At 56.6% G+C, this 21288-nt stretch overlaps 3 protein-coding genes across 4 annotated transcripts in view; all 3 read left to right on the top strand.

Annotated features, from left to right (window-relative positions):
- Window positions 1-18910, top strand: part of LOC114085514 (annexin A5-like) — a 39298-nt gene extending 20388 nt beyond the window's left edge. The window contains exons 10-13 of one of the 2 annotated variants that reach the window (XM_071614712.1): window positions 12032-12130; window positions 14509-14601; window positions 16615-16776; window positions 17572-18910. In XM_071614712.1, coding sequence (XP_071470813.1) covers window positions 12032-12130; window positions 14509-14558 — 149 coding nt within the window. In that variant the 3' untranslated portion in view covers window positions 14559-14601; window positions 16615-16776; window positions 17572-18910. The remainder of the gene's footprint in view (window positions 1-12031; window positions 12131-14508; window positions 14602-16614; window positions 16777-17571) is intronic. The other variant, XM_071614713.1, reaches the window with a different exon arrangement.
- Window positions 6-5420, top strand: LOC139706449 (sperm motility kinase 2B-like). The gene is made up of 2 exons (XM_071614710.1): window positions 6-4959; window positions 5125-5420. The coding sequence occupies exon 1, from the start codon at window positions 3290-3292 to the stop codon at window positions 4940-4942; it is 1653 nt and encodes a 550-aa protein (XP_071470811.1). The 5' UTR covers window positions 6-3289; the 3' UTR covers window positions 4943-4959; window positions 5125-5420.
- On the top strand, window positions 6297-10255 carry LOC139706448 (sperm motility kinase 2B-like). Its single transcript, XM_071614709.1, has 2 exons — window positions 6297-9794; window positions 9960-10255. The coding sequence occupies exon 1, from the start codon at window positions 8119-8121 to the stop codon at window positions 9775-9777; it is 1659 nt and encodes a 552-aa protein (XP_071470810.1). The 5' UTR covers window positions 6297-8118; the 3' UTR covers window positions 9778-9794; window positions 9960-10255.
- Window positions 18911-21288: the final 2378 nt, after the last annotated feature.

The raw sequence follows: 21288 nt of genomic DNA, 5'->3' as shown, positions 1-21288 counted from the left end.
TAGGTGACCTCACAGTGTGTAATGTCCATGGCGAGAGCGGCTAACGGGTTCTGCTCGCTTGAGGCTGAATCTGAAGGTGTGGGGCATGGTTCATGGAAAGAGGAGCCTGGCACGGCACCGGGAGGGCAGAGTCTTGTCTCCCACTCATGTGACGCTGGCCTGCTCGCCAGTGCTCCGGGATCCAGAGGAAATTGTTACGAGTTGTTTGAAGCCACATGGGGACCTCACTGTTCCCTGGGAACCTGGAGGGCTGGGGACACCATCTCAGAGGCTGGTACCTGTGGCATTTTAGAGTTCTCTGAGTACAGTGCTCACAGCCCCGAGGCAGAGACATCACCATCTGTTAGAAGAGAGACCCAGAATGTAATAGAGGATGTGGTTTTCATATTAAAAAAATTAGAGTTTTATTTCAACCACATGTTCAGTGCAATCTGGAAAATTGAGGTGCAGACTTTGTGCAGTTGGACACGTGCCCCGCCCTGCTCTCCTCTGCTCTCTCTCCCACCCTCTGGGGCAGAGATGCTTCCCAATAAGCTCTTCATCCATTCGCGTGTCCCACGGATGTTGGAATAAATTGGGTGCTCCGTGGGGATCAGCTGTTGCGTTCCTTGGCCACCTCCTGGCAACAGTGGGAGAGTGGGTGGTGGTGTCACAGTGGGGATGGTGTAAGGGAGCAGTGACAGGGAGCCCTCCGGAGGTCCCCAAGGGCAACACGTGACCCAGAGTGGTCCCAGGGGAGGAGGCTGGGTGGGGGGCAGAAAGGCAGACCTTGTGCCTGGCCTGACACTGATGGTGCCCGGTCACCACTTTCAGAAGGGAACCCTGGACAGAGGAGCCACAAGCCCAAGCCCACCCTGGGGGCACACCCAGAGTGGCCCGAGGAGGCACCGTGTCGCAGGCCCCGGGGGCAGTCAGGGTAGAGCTGTGGGTGCCTCCCCCAGAGTGGCTTGGAGGCTGCCGCTTGGTCCCTCCTCTGAATGTCCCTGCCAGGGCCTGGCTCTTGCCCTGGTGAAGCTTTAACCTCTCTAGGCCTTCGGCTGCGCAGGACCGTCCCTGTGAGCGTCCTGACCCGGGGACGGGCCCTTCAGCCTGCCACCCTGAGCTCCCCAGGGCTGCTGAGCAGGGAGCAGGACCACCTATGGGTGGGGGAGCTGGGGCGCAGGTGTGGGCAGGGGAGGGTGTGTGGCCAGAGCCCCCAGCCCCCAGGAGTGCAGGGCTGGCTGGGAGGAGCTGTTTTCCAGGTCTAGTGTTTGGAGTGAACCTTTCAATTCCCATCCCTTCGACTCGGGGTGTGGGCTCTGTCCCCCTTTCTTTGTGATCCCCGCGGGGTTTCCATTTGACGTGGGTCAGAGATCCCAGTCTGAAGTGAATGGAGGGCAGCCTCACTTCCATCCTGTACTAGATGCGAACCCCACCCCCTCCCCCTGGGTCTCTGATGTCACAGAGCCACCCGTGTGTTCCTGGTGGGTTTGGTACCACAGACCCTCCACTGAGTCTTCTGAATCAGTCCCTTCCCTGTGGACAAGAAAAGTGAGGCCAGCTTTTGTACTTGCCAGGAACAGACCTTTCCAGAGACCCCTGTGTCTTCACCCATCTCTGAGTCCCTGCCTAAGGTCGTTCAGTCCACCACCAGGGACTCCTCTCGTGAAGGGCAGGTGCAGGGGAGACCGAGTCCCTTGCCTTTGGTTTCCCAGGGCCGTGCTTTGAGGAGTGTGTTTCTCCAAAAGTGCTGATGAAACTCCCCTCCCTTTGAGGGTGTGGTGTTGTGGTCCTTCAGGAGGGTGAGGCCCTGGGGCCCTGGCTTCCCAAGGGGATGTGCGCCTCAGGGCTGGACCTCCTCTGGCCAGCAACTAGGCCCTGGTTCTACCCTCTGCACCACACATGGTCGCGTTTGGTCTCAGGTGTGCTCATGCACACACACACACACACACACACAGAAACACACAGAGACAGACACAGACATGTGACGGTGGGCAAGGTGGTGACTGCTTTTTTACTTGTGGGTTGGGGAGGCCTAGCAGGGGCATTGGCAGTTCAAGACCTGCCTAGGCAAGTGTGTGAGATCCTTCGTCAAAGACACTAGAAAGGGCTGGGAAAGTGGCTCAGGAGTTGAGCGCTGGCCTCACATGCGTGACCTTGGGGTCTCCATGACTATGACCAAGGAGGATAGAAGGGAGGAGAGCAGGGAAAGGGACTGAAGGAGCCCAGTCCTCGGCCTTTCAGCCATGTGGTGTGGGACACGGCAACAAGGTCCCTCGCCGGAAGGAGAGAGCGAGACCTCCCTAGACACCCGGCCTCCTGGTGCCTGACACGTGGACGCCTCAGGTCCCAGAGGGGGGAGCGGTCAGTCTGTGAGGTTCCCAAACAGCCAGCTAAGGCTCTATGGACAGAGCAGTGGGAAGGGCCCCGGGCATCAGGGACGCCTCTGTCTCTCTGCACCCCAGGAAGGGCACCTGCTGGCCCTAGGGTTCTTGGCTGGCAGGTTCGGCCTTCATCCCTGGAAGATGACTCACACTCACTCCTGTGGGCTGCAGGCAGGGTTCTAACAAGTGACCTGATAGGACCCTGTGGGGCAATGATGAGGCAGGCGCCTGACCTGGCCCCCACACCCCACAGAGGTCGGGAATGTGGCCCTGGATCTCAGGGGGCAGAGCGACCCGCACCAGCGTCCTGGCGTGAGGGGACTGCTACCACGCTCTGGACACCAGTCTGTCCGAGTTGGAGGAGACGGGCGCTGAATGGCTCCAGAGGACCTGGGGTGGGGTCTTCACGGGGCGAAAGCCACGACAGAGTTGTGTACTGGCGAGGCACGGGCCCCGGGGCCTGGTCCAGCTCCTCCTTTCTCAGCAAGGAGAGGTCGGGGTCCCGAACACACGGGAGCACCGAGGTTCCACAGACCCTCCTTGTTCTGACCAGGAAGGTGGCCAAGGTCCCGGAGGCCCGAGTGGGAGATGCCACCGTGGGCCACCCCCAGGTGTGAGTGGGCCACTCCTGGCTGTGACCTCACAGGGGCCAGCATTGTGAGGCCCTTGAGCCAGCGGGGATATAAGGCCGGGACGAGGCTGGGACCTTGTCCACAAGCACAGGAAGCTCTAGGCAGTGACCTGTGGGACTCCCATAGTTAGCGCGTTTGGTGGTTGGTGGTTTGGTGGTTCTGGTTGCGGTCTCGGGTTGGTTCTTTGATTTGGGGCTTTCTGTTGGGCTTTGTTGTGTTAGTTTTGCTTGTGTTCTTTGCTTTGTTTGTTGTGTTTGTTTTTAGCTAGCGGGCTTAGTGGGCGTGGGGCGGAGGATGTCTAGAGAGAGCAGTGAGCGTAGTGTGGTGCGGAGGGTGTGTCGGGACCTCGCGGCCAGCTCCTCCTTGGAGGAAGCCCTCACGGGCCGCTATGAGCCCCTGGGGGTCGTCGGGCAGGGCAGCTTTGCCAAGGTCTTCCTGGCCCGACACATCCTGACGGGGACGAAGGTGGCCGTGAAAGTCCTGCGGAAGGGGGCGGGGGCCACCTTGTCCTGGGTCTTGTCGGAGCTGGACATCATGAAGGGCTTGGAGCACCCGCACGTGGTGCAGCTGCTGGAGATCGTGGAGACCCCCGGCACTGCCTACGCGGTGATGGAGGACATGGCTGGGGGCCAGCTGGGCCAGCACATCCCGGAGGTCGTGGGCCTGTGGGAGGACGAGGCCCGCATGCTGTTCGGGCAGGTGGCCAGCGCCGTGGGCTACTGCCACGCGCAGGGCATCGCGCACCGGGACGTGAAGGCGGACAACGTGCTGCTGGATGCCGCGGGCCGCGCCAAGCTGTGCGACTTCGGCCTGGCCTGCAGGTTCAGGGCCGGAGAGAAGCTGGGCCTGCTCTGCGGCACCGTGGCCTACTGGGCCCCGGAGCTGCACCGGGGAGAGCCCTACGACGGCCCCGCGGTGGACGTCTGGAGCCTGGGTGTCCTCCTGATCCTCATGCTCACGGGCAGCGTCCCGTTCACCGGGGCCAGCTATGCGGAGGCCAAGGAGCAGGTGCTGCAGGCCAGGTACCACCTCCCGTTCCACCTGTCTGACGAGGCGCAGAGCCTGGTGTCCTGGATGCTGACCCTGGAGCCCGCGCACAGGCCCACGCTCCAGCAGATCCTGGGGCACCCGTGGCTGAGCCAGGATGGGGAACGCTGCCCGAGTCCTCCCGCCGAGCTGCTCCCCAAGCGCCCGGACACCTCCATCCTGCTGGCCATGCTGGACCTGGGCTACGGGCTGCAGGAGACCTGGGTGTCGGTGGCGACGCGCCAGTTCAACCAGGCCATGGCCACCTACCTCCTGCTGGGCCACCAGAAAACCCGGGGGGCGGGCTGCCAGGTGCGGCTGCAGGTACCTGGGCGGCCACAGGTGGGGCCTTGCCCGTCCCTGTCCATCCCCTCCAGCTTGACTCTGGGCCCAAGGTGGGGCGTCAGCAGGCCGGCCATGCGCTCCTGGCCCCTCTCGGCCTGTGAGCAGCAGCAGCAGCAGCAGCAGCAGCCTGAGGAGCTCAAGCCTTCAGGGCAGGTGGGCAGCAGGAGAGCCAGCCTGCCCGCCATCATGCTGTGCAGCCTGTCGGCCAGCGTCCCTGCTCCCGGCCCCACGGCCCCTCTGCCCGGGTCCTCCCAAGCCCTGGCACCGGATCCCAGCTCCTCCTCCACCGCGCAACCCCATGCTGGCTCCAGGACCCCTGGCCTGACCCGTGACACCGCCAGGGGATGGAGGGAAGTGGTCCGGAGGATGGCCACCTGTCTGGCGAGGCTGTGCTGCTGCGTGCAGGCCCCCAGGACTGGCTCCGGACGTTCCAACAGAGTGGCTCCTGCAGCTGGAGGGCCCGCGCCACCACCAGCACCAGCACCCAGGGACCCCCCGGGACCTGCCCCCACCAGAGGTCAGGCCCTCAGAAGATTCTTCAAAAACAGAGTGGCTCCCTGGCCAGCGCCCAGCTGAGACGCCCACGGAGCCAAGTAGGTGGAGCGGTGATGCCTTGGGTCTCACGTGTGCCTTGATGAGTGTCATCTCCAAAGGATGAATGGACATCCTCTGCCCTTGGGGGGTGCCACCAGGGTTAGGTCCACCTGGGCACCACAGGGTGGGCGACTCGGACTCCTAGCCCCTCTCATTGTCCACAGACAGGTGGCCCGGGTTCTACCTCATGAGGGCCAGCTGCTGGAGCGAGAAGTGCAACCTGCCCTGGCCGCCGCCTCCCGGACCCCTCAGGCAGGAGGACACCCGAAGACACCCGGACACCAGTGGGCCCCTGCGCCCCACCCGGATCCCACCTCAGGGACTTCTCCTTGGACACGTGCCCCGCCCTGCTCTCCTCTGCTCTCTCTCCCACCCTCTGGGGCAGAGATGCTTCCCAATAAGCTCTTCATCCATTCGCGTGTCCCACGGATCTTGGAATAAATTGGGTGCTCCGTGGGGATCAGCTGTTGCGTTCCTTGGCCACCTCCTGGCAACAGTGGGAGAGTGGGTGGTGGTGTCACAGTGGGGATGGTGTGAGGGAGCAGTGACAGGGAGCCCTCCGGAGGTCCCCAAGGGCAACACGTGACCCAGAGTGGTCCCAGGGGAGGAGGCTGGGTGGGGGGCAGAAAGGCAGACCTTGTGCCTGGCCTGACACTGATGGTGCCCGGTCACCACTTTCAGAAGGGAACCCTGGACAGAGGAGCCACAAGCCCAAGCCCACCCTGGGGGCACACCCAGAGTGGCACGAGGAGGCACCGTGTCGCAGGCCCCGGGGGCAGTCAGGGTAGAGCTGTGGGTGCCTCCCCCAGAGTGGCTTGGAGGCTGCCGCTTGGTCCCTCCTCTGAATGTCCCTGCCAGGGCCTGGCTCTTGCCCTGGTGAAGCTTTAACCTCTCTAGGCCTTCGGCTGCGCAGGACCGTCCCTGTGAGCGTCCTGACCCGGGGACGGGCCCTTCAGCCTGCCACCCTGAGCTCCCCAGGGCTGCTGAGCAGGGAGCAGGACCACCTATGGGTGGGGGAGCTGGGGCGCAGGTGTGGGCAGGGGAGGGTGTGTGGCCAGAGCCCCCAGCCCCCAGGAGTGCAGGGCTGGCTAGGAGGAGCCGTTTTCCGGGTCTAGTGTTTGGAGTGAACCTTTCAATTCCCATCCCTTGGACACGAGTTGTGGGCTCTGCCCCCCTTTCTTTGTGATCCCCGCGGGGTTTCCATTTGACGTGGGTCAGAGATCCCAGTCTGAAGTGAATGGAGGGCAGCCTCACTTCCATCCTGTACTAGATACGGACCCCACCCCCTCCCCCTGGGTCTCTGATGTCACAGAGCCACCCGTGTGTTCCTGGTGGTTTGGTACCGCAGACACTCCACTGAGTCTTCTGAATCGGTCCCTTCCCTGTGGACAAGAAAAGTGAGGCCAGCTTTTGTACTTGCCAGGAACAGACCTTTCCAGAGACCCCTGTGTCTTCACCCATCTCTGAGTCCCTGCCTAAGGTCGTTCATTCCACCACCAGGGACTCCTCTCGTGAAGGGCAGGTGCAGGGGAGACCGAGTCCCTTGCCTTTGGTTTCCCAGGGCCGTGCTTTGAGGAGTGTGTTTCTCCAAAAGTGCTGATGAAACTCCCCTCCCTTTGAGGGTGTGGTGTTGTGGTCCTTCAGGAGGGTGAGGCCCTGGGGCCCTGGCTTCCCAAGGGGATGTGCGCCTCAGGGCTGGACCTCCTCTGGCCAGCAACTAGGCCCTGGTTCTACCCTCTGCACCACACATGGTCGCGTTTGGTCTCAGGTGTGCTCATGCACACACACACACACACACAAACACAGAAACACACAGAGACAGACACAGACATGTGACGGTGGGCAAGGTGGTGACTGCTTTTTTACTTGTGGGTTGGGGAGGCCTAGCAGGGGCATTGGCAGTTCAAGACCTGCCTAGGCAAGTGTGTGAGATCCTTCGTCAAAGACACTAGAAAGGGCTGGGAAAGTGGCTCAGGAGTTGAGCGCTGGCCTCACATGCGTGACCTTGGGGTCTCCATGACTATGACCAAGGAGGATAGAAGGGAGGAGAGCAGGGAAAGGGACTGAAGGAGCCCAGTCCTCGGCCTTTCAGCCATGTGGTGTGGGACACGGCAACAAGGTCCCTCGCCGGAAGGAGAGAGCGAGACCTCCCTAGACACCCGGCCTCCTGGTGCCTGACACGTGGACGCCTCAGGTCCCAGAGGGGGGAGCGGTCAGTCTGTGAGGTTCCCAAACAGCCAGCTAAGGCTCTATGGACAGAGCAGTGGGAAGGGCCCCGGGCATCAGGGACGCCTCTGTCTCTCTGCACCCCAGGAAGGGCACCTACTGGCCCTAGGGTTCTTGGCTGGCAGGTTCAGCCTTCATCCCTGGAAGATGACTCACACTCACTCCTGTGGGCTGCAGGCAGGGTTCTAACAAGTGACCTGATAGGACCCTGTGGGGCAATGATGAGGCAGGCGCCTGACCTGGCCCCCACACCCCACAGAGGTCGGGAATGTGGCCCTGGATCTCAGGGGGCAGAGCGACCCGCACCAGTGTCCTGGCATGAGGGGACTGCTACCACGCTCTGGACAGCAGTCTGTCCGAGTTGGAGGAGACGGGCGCTGAATGGCTCCAGAGGACCTGGGGTGGGGTCTTCACGGGGCGAAAGCCACGACAGAGTTGTGTACTGGCGAGGCACGGGCCCCGGGGCCTGGTCCAGCTCCTCCTTTCTCAGCAAGGAGAGGTCGGGGTCCCGAACACACGGGAGCACCGAGGTTCCACAGACCCTCCTTGTTCTGACCAGGAAGGTGGCCAAGGTCCCGGAGGCCCGAGTGGGAGATGCCACCGTGGGCCACCCCCAGGTGTGAGTGGGCCACTCCTGGCTGTGACCTCACAGGGGCCAGCATTGTGAGGCCCTTGAGCCAGCGGGGATATAAGGCCGGGACGAGGCTGGGACCTTGTCCACAAGCACAGGAAGCTCTAGGCAGTGACCTGTGGGACTCCCATAGTTAGCGCGTTTGGTGGTTGGTGGTTTGGTGGTTCTGGTTGCGGTCTCGGGTTGGTTCTTTGATTTGGGGCTTTTTGTTGGGCTTTGTTGTGTTAGTTTTGCTTGTGTTCTTTGCTTTGTTTGTTGTGTTTGTTTTTAGCTAGCGGGCTTAGTGGGCGTGGGGCGGAGGATGTCTAGAGAGAGCAGTGAGCGTAGTGTGGTGCGGAGGGTGTGTCGGGACCTCGCGGCCAGCTCCTCCTTGGAGGAAGCCCTCACGGGCCGCTATGAGCCCCTGGGGGTCGTCGGGCAGGGCAGCTTTGCCAAGGTCTTCCTGGCCCGACACATCCTGACGGGGACGAAGGTGGCCGTGAAAGTCCTGCGGAAGGGGGCGGGGGCCACCTTGTCCTGGGTCTTGTCGGAGCTGGACATCATGAAGGGCTTGGAGCACCCGCACGTGGTGCAGCTGCTGGAGATCGTGGAGACCCCCGGCACTGCCTACGCGGTGATGGAGGACATGGCTGGGGGCCAGCTGGGCCAGCACATCCCGGAGGTCGTGGGCCTGTGGGAGGACGAGGCCCGCATGCTGTTCGGGCAGGTGGCCAGCGCCGTGGGCTACTGCCACGCGCAGGGCATCGCGCACCGGGACGTGAAGGCGGACAACGTGCTGCTGGATGCCGCGGGCCGCGCCAAGCTGTGCGACTTCGGCCTGGCCTGCAGGTTCAGGGCCGGAGAGAAGCTGGGCCTGCTCTGCGGCACCGTGGCCTACTGGGCCCCGGAGCTGCACCGGGGAGAGCCCTACGACGGCCCCGCGGTGGACGTCTGGAGCCTGGGTGTCCTCCTGATCCTCATGCTCACGGGCAGCGTCCCGTTCACCGGGGCCAGCTATGCGGAGGCCAAGGAGCAGGTGCTGCAGGCCAGGTACCACCTCCCGTTCCACCTGTCTGACGAGGCGCAGAGCCTGGTGTCCTGGATGCTGACCCTGGAGCCCGCGCACAGGCCCACGCTCCAGCAGATCCTGGGGCACCCGTGGCTGAGCCAGGATGGGGAACGCTGCCCGAGTCCTCCCGCCGAGCTGCTCCCCAAGCGCCCGGACACCTCCATCCTGCTGGCCATGCTGGACCTGGGCTACGGGCTGCAGGAGACCTGGGTGTCGGTGGCGACGCGCCAGTTCAACCAGGCCATGGCCACCTACCTCCTGCTGGGCCACCAGAAAACCCGGGGGGCGGGCTGCCAGGTGCGGCTGCAGGTACCTGGGCGGCCACAGGTGGGGCCTTGCCCGTCCCTGTCCATCCCCTCCAGCTTGACTCTGGGCCCAAGGTGGGGCGTCAGCAGGCCGGCCATGCGCTCCTGGCCCCTCTCGGCCTGTGAGCAGCAGCAGCAGCAGCAGCAGCAGCAGCAGCCTGAGGAGCTCAAGCCTTCAGGGCAGGTGGGCAGCAGGAGAGCCAGCCTGCCCGCCATCATGCTGTGCAGCCTGTCGGCCAGCGTCCCTGCTCCCGGCCCCACGGCCCCTCTGCCCGGGTCCTCCCAAGCCCTGGCACCGGATCCCAGCTCCTCCTCCACCGCGCAACCCCATGCTGGCTCCAGGACCCCTGGCCTGACCCGTGACACCGCCAGGGGATGGAGGGAAGTGGTCCGGAGGATGGCCACCTGTCTGGCGAGGCTGTGCTGCTGCGTGCAGGCCCCCAGGACTGGCTCCGGACGTTCCAACAGAGTGGCTCCTGCAGCTGGAGGGCCCGCGCCACCACCAGCACCAGCACCCAGGGACCCCCCGGGACCTGCCCCCACCAGAGGTCAGGCCCTCAGAAGATTCTTCAAAAACAGAGTGGCTCCCTGGCCAGCGCCCAGCTGAGACGCCCACGGAGCCAAGTAGGTGGAGCGGTGATGCCTTGGGTCTCACGTGTGCCTTGATGAGTGTCATCTCCAAAGGATGAATGGACACCCTCTGCCCTTGGGGGGTGCCACCAGGGTTAGGTCCACCTGGGCACCACAGGGTGGGCGACTCGGACTCCTAGCCCCTCTCATTGTCCACAGACAGGTGGCCCGGGTTCTACCTCACGAGGGCCAGCTGCTGGAGCGAGAAGTGCAACCTGCCCTGGCCGCCGCCTCCCGGACCCCTCAGGCAGGAGGACACCCGAAGACACCCGGACACCAGTGGGCCCCTGCGCCCCACCCGGATCCCACCTCAGGGACTTCTCCTTGGACACGTGCCCCGCCCTGCTCTCCTCTGCTCTCTCTCCCACCCTCTGGGGCAGAGATGCTTCCCAATAAGCTCTTCATCCATTCGCGTGTCCCACGGATGTTGGAATAAATTGGGTGCTCCGTGGGGATCAGCTGTTGCGTTCCTTGGCCACCTCCTGGCAACAGTGGGAGAGTGGGTGGTGGTGTCACAGTGGGGATGGTGTAAGGGAGCAGTGACAGGGAGCCCTCCGGAGGTCCCCAAGGGCAACACGTGACCCAGAGTGGTCCCAGGGGAGGAGGCTGGGTGGGGGGCAGAAAGGCAGACCTTGTGCCTGGCCTGACACTGATGGTGCCCGGTCACCACTTTCAGAAGGGAACCCTGGACAGAGGAGCCACAAGCCCAAGCCCATCCTGGGGGGACATCCAGAGTGGCACGAGGAGGCACCGTGTCGCAGGCCCCGGGGGCAGTCAGGGTAGAGCTGTGGGTGCCTCCCCCAGAGTGGCTTGGGGGCTGCCCTTGCTCCGTCCTCTGAATGTCCCTGCCAGGGGCTCGCTCTTGCCCTGGTGAAGCTTTAACCTCTCTAGGCCTTCGGCTGCGCGGGACCGTCCCTGTGAGCGTCCTGACCCGGGGACGGGCCCTTCAGCCTGCCACCCTGAGCTCCCCAGGGCTGCTGAGCAGGGAGCAGGACCACCTATGGGTGGGGGAACTGGGGCGCAGGTGTGGGCAGGGAAGGGTGTGTGGCCAGAGCCCCCAGCCCCCAGGAGTGGAGGGCTGGCTGGGAGGAGCCGTTTTCCGGGTCTAGTGTTTGGAGTGAACCTTTCAATTCCCATCTCTTCGACTCGGGGTGTGGGCTCTGTCCCCCTTTCTTTGTGATCTCCGCAGGGTTTCCATTTGACGTGGGTCAGAGATCCCAGTCTGAAGTGAATGGAGGGCAGCCTCACTTCCTTCCTGTACTAGATGCAGACCCCACCCCCTCCCCCTGGGTCTCTGATGTCACAGAGCCACCTGTGTGTTCCTGGTGGGTTTGGTACTGCAGACCCTCCACTGAGTGTTTTCTTCTGAATTGGTCCCTTCCCTGTGGACAAGAAAAGTGAGGCCACCTTTTGTACTTGCCAGGAACCGGCCTTTCCAGAAACCCCTGTGTCTTCACCCATCTCTGATTCCCTGCCTAAGGTCGTTCAGTCCACCACCAGGGACTCCTGTCCTGAAGGGCAGGTGCAGGGGAGACCGAGTCCTTTGCCTTTGGTTTCCAAGGGCCGAGGTTGGAGGAGTGTGTTTCTCCAAAAGTGCTGATGAAACTCCCCTCCCTTTGAGGGTGTGGTGTTGTGGTCCTTCAGGAGGGTGAGGCCCTGGGGCCCTGGCTTCCCAAGGGGATGTGTGCCTCAGGGCTGGACCTCCTCTGGCCAGCAACTAGGCCCTGGTTCTACCCTCTGCACCACACATGGTCGCGTTTGGTCTCAGGTGTGCTCATGCACACACACACACACAGACACACACACACACAGGAACACACAGAGACAGACACAGAGACATGTCACGGTTGGCAAGGTGGTGACTGCCTTTCTACTTGTGGGTTGGGGAGGCCGAGTAGGGGCATTGGCAATTCAAGACCTGCCTAGGCAAGTGTGTGAGATCCTTCATCAAAGACAGTAGAAAGGGCTGGGAAAGTGGCTCAGGAGTCAAGCGCTGGCCCCTGGGGGTTGGGCTGCCAGGTGGGGCGGCAGATGCTTGTGCAGCCACAGGTGGGGCCTTGCCCGTCCCTGTCCATCCCCTCCAGCTTGACTCTTGGCCCAAGTTGGGGCGTCAGCAGGCCGGCCATGCGCTCCTGGCCCCTCTCGGCCTGTGAGCAGCAGCAGCAGCAGCAGCAGCAGCCTGAGGAGCTCAAGCCTTCAGGGCAAAATAAGCTCTTCCATTTGCCCCTCAGCTTTGACCCTTCAAGTGAAACTGGACTGTGGTCACACCTCCTTCCTTCACCTTCCTTCACCTCCTTCCTTCACCTCCCCAGCTGCAGCCAGTGCCAACTGTGAGTACTCAGGGAAAGAACCTGTGGACAGAGTCCTAGGGTGAGTGCAGATGAAAATGCACACAGGGTGTGTGGTTGGGGGTGAGGAGGGTCTGGAAGAGGGAACTGGAAGGGAAGTGGTGCTAGGTGGCCTGGCCCACACAGGTACAACAAGGGGGACCCTCTTTTCTTGTGTCAGCTCTGTTGGTGGGTCTCTTTCTTGCTTTGGAGTTTGTACTTGACCTGATGGTATTGACCATATGATATTGACATGAGGGCTATAAGAATTTTGGTCACTTGTGCATTTTCAAAAATGATAGAAATAATAGACCCATGTTAGAACTGTAAAGGAAACTCAGTGGAAGTATCGTAAACTCTGGCTCATGGTTAAGGACCAGCAATATTTACCAAGTGATGTAGACTAGTTGTATTCCATATAGTTACCAGTGTTCAGGAACAAGGATTTTATGCTTAACTGTTATTACTAATAGTTGAGTTTTATCTTGTATAAGACGGAAGAGAACGATCAACTTTAATTTCCATTGACTATAAACTCAAATGGTTGAATATAGGTTTTCCAAGACAAATGAAGATAAGATATACTCAAGGAATACATTTGTTGTTGGTTCACGTTAATATTTTTAGCCACTTGATGGACGTTTCCTTACTGGGAGATACGTTTATATTTAAGTATAATGATTTCATAGAAAAATAAGTCAAGTGCTCCTTTTAAAAAATTAATAATTCAGTTGTGTATTTAAAAAATTAAAATAGTTTTGTTTGGGTACTTATCATCAAGTTCCTATAGATTAAAGCCTCCAGGATATTAATTGTGAGGAACAGAGAGTTAGGCAAATGGTATATTTCTGATGGTGTAACTAATAATTTTATTAGGTCAATATTTGTGGTTATATGATGGAGATTTTGTATACTTGCTAAATATTTTTAAAGAATATGAAAAAAATGTAAAGGTGTCGTTTGCTTTTCATCTCTGTGATCAAAATACCTGAACAGGAGCAACTTGGAGGAGGAAGGGTTTATTTGGGCTCATGGTTTCAAAAGTCTCCGTCCATGGTCAGTTTGCACCATTGATCTGGGACCCAAATGAGGACGAACATCATGGCAGGAGGGTATGGTGGGGGAAAGCTGATCAGCTCTTGGCAACGGGGAAGTAGGATAGAGGAGGAAGAGGCCAAGGACAAATACAGTCCTCAAGGGCAAACCCATGATGACCTACTTCCTCCATTCATGCCCCATGGCCTATACTCTTCACCACCTCCCTGTGGTCCATTCAAATTAGGAAGCCATCTAATAGATTAACCCACTGGTGAAGTCAGAACCCTCATGAACATTCACCTCTGAACATGATGGCATTGCCTTAATCATGGGCTTTCCAGATTTAAAAAAAAAAAAACAACAACAAAAAACAGATTCTGTTATTGAATCTCTTTTAGTATAATTTAGTTTAATTGAGTTTCATGGTGTAAGCTGTTGCATGACTTTGTATTGTCCAAATGTCTAGGGTCTCAGAAGAAACCCAGACTCATACAGGGCAGGACATGAGGGAGGTTATCAGGGGCAGGGTTATAGCAGGGCATTGAGTCCTATGAAGTTAACACAGGATGGATGTGTTCACCGCAGAGCGGTACATATCTGAGATGAGAAAGAGCAACTTCGCTTGAATTTGATCTGGCTTTGTGCGCCCATTTGTTGGTGGATTCAGCACACTGAGGTTGTAGGTCTTGTTTTGTTCTTGTCATTCTGGTGATTAAAACCAGGGCTTTGTGCAAGTAGCTTAGCAATCTAACACTGACTGACACTCCTAACCTCAGGCAGCAGGTTGTCAAATTTTAAGCCTTAGCTTCTTTTTGAAGCACAATAGACAAATTTAAGGCATCTAAATAAGATTTATTTATTTAAAGGATTTTTCCTGGAACAAAATGATGCTTGTTTACAAGCATACACTTATGGTGTTTCTCTATGATGAAGTGTTTTCTGACAAATGCAACCTGAGGTGATTTTGTCCATATGAAAACATCAGAGTATGTACCTACATAAAGTAAGAGAGCTACAACATCACTGGGTGATCTAATCTGATGGGACCAACAACTTAAAACTGATCTTCATTGAGTGAAATGTGATGTCGTCTATGACTGTAACTGGGACCACAGAGGTAAAACTTTGTCAGCAGTTCAGCGTTTCTTTATGGGTTTGCACCACTCATTCTCCCATGAACAACCAGATCCTTTTAGTTCTTGGTTCCTGCACATCTATTTATTCTTGAGTATAAAACTAAGGTTTGAGGAGAAAGACTGGCTCCTGGAAGTCTCCCATGGTGGACTTCCAGGAAGGGCCAGTTTGACTCTTGCTAGCCAGTTGGCTCTCTGGGGACCTGATAGGTGAGAATCATGTGACTGAAATGAAGAGGAAGAAGCCCTTTCCAGACTGAGGGGTATACTGGTGGCCAGGCTGGGATGTCCCTGCTTCAGATGGTAAGTGAACTTCCCCCATATAGTGGTGGGGTGGGGTGGGGGTTGCAGGGCATGACAAGGACTTGGGGTTTCCTGGGATGGGGTTGTCATGGGACTGTCACCCGGGGCTGAACACTGGGACACAGCATCAGAGCTGGAGACATCACAGGCCATCTGGCCCCGCAGCAGTACTGTGCAAGTGTGAGAAATGGGGTCGTGAGGAAAGGCCACAGTGCTCAGTACCTGGCAGTGGACTGAGCCTTCCCAGACCTCCTCCTGCAGAGCCCCTCCTGTACCCGCCCTTGCTCTTCGCGTTGAAGCTCTACCTCCACCGTCCTGCTGTAGTGTCCTCTGTACAGATCGCCTTGGGCTTGGTCCTAGAACTGAGCCCTTGTGGAGCCCCTTGGTAACAAACTACCCACACATCTGGAGGTGACCCCTTGCTTGGGCCCTCGGTGTGACCCTCTGGCATCACTTGCTCATGTCACCTATGGCTCTGTCTAGCCCTTGCCTAGATTCCTGGTTTGACCCTTAGCTTCCTGTCCACTTGCATGGACCCACTGCATGCTTGCCTGGGCTCCTTGCTTGGGTCCATTCTCTAAGCCCTTGCAATGACCATTCCCGTTCTGACACTGTGTCGTTCCATTGCCCTTCTCCCTACCCTAAAGCACGTAGGGCCAACTGCGTGATCCATATTTAAGAGCTCCTTCCCACTGGGAGAGGGAGAGCTGGAGTCAGAGAGCCATGTCGATTCTAGGACATGCTGTCCCAGGATATCACCCTTGCCATTGGTCCCATGGAGTCTCAAAAACTGGCCCCTATTCCCCTTGAGCAGGTCATGTTCTGGGTCTCCTCAAGTGAAGCCCTGGCCACCCGTCCACACCACACCTGAGGGGGGATACCTGGCTTGGGCAGCCTCAGACACTCCCGTTGTTCCCTGTTCCTGCAGCCTCTCTGCCCCTCCCCTACCTGTGTCCACTTGCCCGGGCTCTTGGACTTGCTGCCCAAACCTAAACCTGGCAGTGGGCCTGGGCTTTTAGTCTCCCATCTCTTTCCCAATACATTCATCCCCCTACACCAGCTAAACCCAGGCCTTGCCACTCCGACACCAGGTGGGGATCCTCCCTTGAACCACTGGCCACCTTTATCAAACAGTGTGTCCCTGTCGCTGACAGTGAGCCCCTTGCTTGGACCCTTGTGCTCCCTTGGGTTTGCAGTGCACGTGGTCCCCTTGTGCTGCAAAACCCTCAAAGTATCTTCTTTCCCGGTGCCCGTTCTCGCTCCCCGCGTCCCTGGGCCTTCACTGCTGGCCCCTCGCTTGGGCCGATTCCCTGATCCCCTTGGCTTTCCTGCACAGCAGTACCCTAGTGCCACCTGCCCGCCCGGCCTGCCATGCCCTGCTCTCCCCTGGTATGGGCCCTCCTCTAGGTCCCTAGCCTGGGCTCCTTGCTGGGCTCTGGGCCCCCACCCCACCAACGCCCGTCCTCAGGCCCTTCACGCTGTGCCCTCCTTTGGCCCTCCTGTCCTCCCTGTCCCCGCAGGGCCCCTTTTCCTGATCCCCCTTCCCCAGGACGCTGACCCGGCCCGGGGACTGGACCTGGGCCTCATGGCCCTGCGCGCTCCCTTTGGGAGAAGCTATCCCTGCCCCTTGCCTGGGCATTTTGGCCTCCCTCAGCCCTGGCCCTGCTCTCCAACCCTGACATCCTGCACTGGACCTGGGCCTTGAGCCCCCCTCCCCTCTGTCACCATCTCCTCCCTCCCCTGCCTCCCCTCCCTGTCAGGTCTGTTTTTCAGGGGCTCTTCTTTTGGAAAAACTATGCCGTAGTTTTTTAGATTTTTATCTCATGTCAATGCGTGTTGGGGTTCAGAAGTGTAGTTTTTTTGGGATTCTGAAGCAGGAGGGTTGGAAGTTAGAGGTCAGCCTCAGAAACTGTGTTAACCAGCTTTTCACTGCTGTGACCAAAAGACCTCGTGCCAGGTGTTTCGGAGGAGGTCTTGTTCATCAACATCTAACTCTGTTGCTTTTTGCCCAAGGTCAGAGAGAATATCATGGCAGAAATGTGTGGAAGAGGAAGACAGCGCAGGACATAGTGATCAAGAAGGAGAGACTGCTTCGTGCTGCAGGGTCAAAGACACACCCCCAATGACCCGCCTCCTCCAGCTGCACCCCCTGTCCACCGTCCCCACTCATTTTAAGTAGGTCAATGTGCTGATTAGGTTACGGCTCTTTGAACTGGCTCAGTTCACCTCTGAGATTTTTTGAGCTTTTCGGGGACATCTCACTTATAAACTATAACAGCAAATTAGTGAGGCCCTAAGCAACTTAGTGAGACCCCATGTCAAAATTAGAAATAGAAGGGGCTGGCTCCGGTGGTGGCTTAGTGGTTAAGTGCTTCTGGGTTCAATCTCCAATCTAAAAAAAATAGCAACAACAACAAAATACTTGTCAGTGTAAAATTTGGGGTTTGTATATTTTAAAAGTTGCAAAATCATGGCCTTAGAAATTGACATATATATTGCATCACAGATGTCCTCTGAGAAAACAAAATATATTACTATCAAGTCCCTGATGAACTGTTAATAATGGCCACATGGTGCTGAAGGGACAGCTGCGCTTGCTGCATTTGGCCTCCTTGCCTTTTATGTATCTACACACTCAACCTATCTAGAAAATATCTTGAAATTGAGTTGAACAATTAATACCCTTTTTAAATTTCTTAAACTCTTTGGCTTCATCACAATTTGCTTCTGGTTCATGTCAATAAATAAAAATATTGAAGTTTGAAATATTGTCACAGAGGCTGTAGAGTCAGATCCAAGGTGTCTGGCCTGCTGTGTGTGTGTGTGTGTGTGTGTGTGTGCACGCGCGCGCGTGTTCCTGTAGGTTTTCCCACTTATGCTCCTGTCCAGCTTCAGTGCTTCCACCACAAAAAAGTATTTTTTGATCATTGCTTCAGTGTGAAAACTCATGAATCCTATTTGTTCCAACAGGGATCTTTCAGTGTGCAAACTGCAGCCTATTATGAAAACATCTGTTGTGGTGTCAATGACTGTGGGGCATGTCCTTACGTTCACTGGGATGTCTCTTCACATTCAGAAAAGGAGTGATGTGCACATGTGTCTTCAGAGCTTTGTGTCACCTTGGATCACATTTCAGAGGTTGGTGATCAGAATTCTCAGAGTTAAAAGCACAGGGATCCACCCTATGTATATGGTCTTCATTTGTTAATTGTATGTCAACAAGACTAGAAGAAAAGGTCGTCACAAATCATTATATGCACGTGATCAACAAAGTATGAATAATAAAACAAAGAGAATCGGAGGAGAAGAAGTAGAAGCCCTGCAGCCTCAGTAGAGCTGTGGGTCTGAAGTCTGCTCACCCCTTCCATGGTTACGGGAAGCCCTGGTTGTACCAAGCAGTAAAGAAACAGGGAACTGAACTCTCCCTGAGGCCCAGGAGGACCATGCTCCCTGGGGATGTGAGTCTTCACACCCCTGCCAACCAAGAAAAAGAAAATCAAAATGGTAAATAACAAACTAGTATGTCCCTTATAATCTTTAATATTTAATTTCTCACATGATAAGTGTTGATTGGAAAAAGTAGAGAACTGTAGAGCCATCACTAGCTGCAGTCCCCTCTGGAGCCCCACTGTCCACGTTCTGATGTGTGTGAGCCCTTCACAGGGGCTACGTTGTTTGGCTGTCATCATGGCTTTATGTGGCAAATACTGTAACCAACACAGGAATGTGGAAGCAAACTGTACATGTCCACTGGGGGAAGGAAGCAGCACCTGTAAGGGTAAAAGAAATTGAAGTTAAAGCGTAAAAGTTAAAGGGTAAAAGACCGGGTGTTGTAAAGTTTCTAAGCTGCAAGGTCTGAGTTAAAATGTAAAGGATTAGGTATTGTTAGGTTTCTATGTTACCTGCAAAACCTGAAATTTCTGTAGCTGTTAAGACAATGCTTGGAACTGCCCAGTAAATATTTCCCCTGACTACTTGGTTGTTTAATAACTGAAGGGCTCTGTGTGGTCGCACGTAGGCATTGCAGGGCTTGGACCAATCAGTTTGAATGTAACCCCCTCCTTAGGAATGACCTATCACTCCAGCCTGACCTGTTCCCGCCAAAGAATGAACTAATCATGTTTAGGAGTTGTTGTTCAATTTTCCCGCGCCTCATGATGATTTGTTCTGATGTATACAAAGCCCTCCGCCCTCCCCAAAAAGTGTACTTAAGCAGTGCTCAGCCCCTGCTCAGGGCTCTGGGCTGCTTTCCCTTCTTGAGTGGGCACGGAGCCCCAGCATGCTGGTTCAATAAATCCCCTTCTGCCAATTGCATGAGTGGTCACTTGGTGGTCTCTTTCTCCGACGCTTCGCCGGACCCTTACACACCCTCTCCTCCACCCTCAACTGACCAGGTGACTTTCGTAAACTGTTTGTAAACCTCGTGGTGGATGCTGTTTTACATTTTGTGTTTTGTCAATGATGAAGAATTTCGTGCAAGTTTGCAAAGCTCTAGAAAAATGGCAGTCAGAACCCTGGGAATGCTGCTGGCATGGCTGCCCAGCCAGTCACGCTGCCTACTGTCCAGTGGTGGAGCAGCAAAGTAGGTTGAAAGCAAGGCCTGCAGCTGCATGGAGCCCACCATACAGATCCTGTGAGCCAGCGCCAGGAAGCCGGCACCCAGGGAGCCAAGGTGAGCCCACCCATCACCCTTCCATGGCCAGGACTGGGCATGGTATAGGTGCCTACCACAGAAGCCCACTCCCCGCTGCAGCTCCATCCCATAACTTCAACCTCCTGCTTCTTGACCTGCCACCAAAAAATGGAAGTGGGGTAGAAGTGAATGAAAGTTGGGACTCAAGAATCCATCAAGAGGTTAATGCGTTCCCAAACCCTAATTAGCATAAGTTTGGACCAAAAGCAGTGAACCAAGTGCTGTCTAAACCCCTAGACTAGCACGCTCCACGGGAGAAACCTGGTATCGGGCACTCTTGCAGCTCAAGAGTTCTGTTTCTGTTCTTCAACAAATTCCACTTTGACACTCACTCATCCTGTCTGTGGATTTCATTCTGACAGAGGGGAGAGAGAGAGAGAGAGAGAGAGAGACAGACAGACAGACAGACACAGGGTGAAGAACCCTGAAAGAAAACATTGAAGATGTGTTGCTGAGGTCAGCTGACACTTCTCTGCTGCAGAGGCAGAGCTCAGTGCAGACCCCTCCCATCAGCAGAAGCAGAGAATCCAGTTTCATCCTAAAACTCCATTTTCCTGCCCCAAGTGCCCACCCCTCACCAGAGCTGCGTGCCCACACTGTGGCGCCTGACCTCCCTGTCCATCCTGAGGCAGTGGCTAGTGGTTGTCTTTGTGTGAGTCTTTGGTCACTGACAACCTCAGAAGACCAGGTGATGAGGAGAGACAGTCACAGCACAGCTCATGAAACCAGCAGCGTGGATCCGTGAGTCAGATGGCTGGCTCACCTGGAGGGATTTCCTGCCAGCCTCAGTCTCAGGACCCTGAGCCCACCCAGGTCCAGGCAGCTCCCGTCTCCTGCTGCAGGACACTGCGCCTTCCTTCCCTCTTGACTTCATTCTTAGTGGCGGCCTCGTTCCCCATTAGCCTGGCTGCTTGACTGTTAGCCACCGACTGCTGGTAACCCAGTACTGCAGGCTACAGAGCCTCGCAGCTGCCTAAGCCCCTGTGGTGCTTGTGATCGGGTTTACAGATCACTTCTTGTTGCCCTGCAGCAGAGTGCTCCTTGTCACTGGCTTTCTGGGCCTGTTCTCCATTTAGCCACCACCGTGAATAACAGAAGTACCAAGTCAGTGCAGAGTCATCCACACAATCACCCACAGACATAAGAGAAATATTACCGTTTACAAACATGTCACCTGGGGAGAAAGGAGAGAATCTGGTATGGTGAAGGGAGAAGGGACAGACCAAAACTGGACTTACATGTGATAATCATCAGAAAACAAATTTGGTGTTTTCTTCCTTAGTAATCTTCTAAATAAGTCCTGAAACGAGAAAGCATTTCCTTTTCCATTGCCCAAGCTTCAAAATATTGCCACTGAGAAAACAGGACATAAAATAACACAGAATTTTGCCAAGAGTCTGAGCTCTATATAAGAGAACACAAAGACTAACTGTTTTATTTCTTTCTTGCCGTCCCAGGGCTGATACTCGGGTGTGTCACTGGAGGAGGGTGGGGGGAGTGAGGCTGAGGCTCTGGTCATCAGTACCCAGCCAGTACCAGGGAGGTGCTTCCACGGACACTTCACTTCCAGTTCCTGTGCTATACTCAGAAATGGTGCCTCCTCTCCGTGACACTGCCAGTTCTCAAGAGGGGATCTCTACCCTGAACTGTTATGAATTTGTTCCCATTTTTGGCTTCTTATTTGCCTAAAATTCAGGGAGGTGGAGCGCAAGGCAGGTTCCCTAAAGCCAGGCTCTGTGGTGACTGGAATTTTGGACAGTTGCTGGTCCCGTGGGTCACGACTGCACAAGGACTCCCAGAGGGAACCTGGCCCACGGTGTTCCTTCACTCCTCTGCCACTTGTCCTCTGGCCCAGGATCGAACACCCTCATTTCCAGGAGGAACAAACAGCTCTCAGAGAGGGAGAGAAGCCAGATCCCAGGATGTCAGCTCTGCTGGCTGCCTCCCTGCCACAGGCAGGCCCCTTTGGGAGGCACCATGTCTGGTGGGGTCCT

This window comes from Marmota flaviventris, chromosome 7 (genome assembly GCF_047511675.1).
Source record: "Marmota flaviventris isolate mMarFla1 chromosome 7, mMarFla1.hap1, whole genome shotgun sequence".
Classification (NCBI taxonomy): Eukaryota; Metazoa; Chordata; class Mammalia; order Rodentia; family Sciuridae; genus Marmota; species Marmota flaviventris.
This window is presented reverse-complemented; position numbering and strand designations above follow the sequence as displayed.

Coding starts and splice junctions, on each gene's coding strand:
- LOC139706449 (XM_071614710.1), top strand. CDS start 3,290: ATGTCTAGAGAGAGCAGTGAGCGTAGTGTGGTGCGGAGGGTGTGTCGG.
- LOC139706448 (XM_071614709.1), top strand. CDS start 8,119: ATGTCTAGAGAGAGCAGTGAGCGTAGTGTGGTGCGGAGGGTGTGTCGG.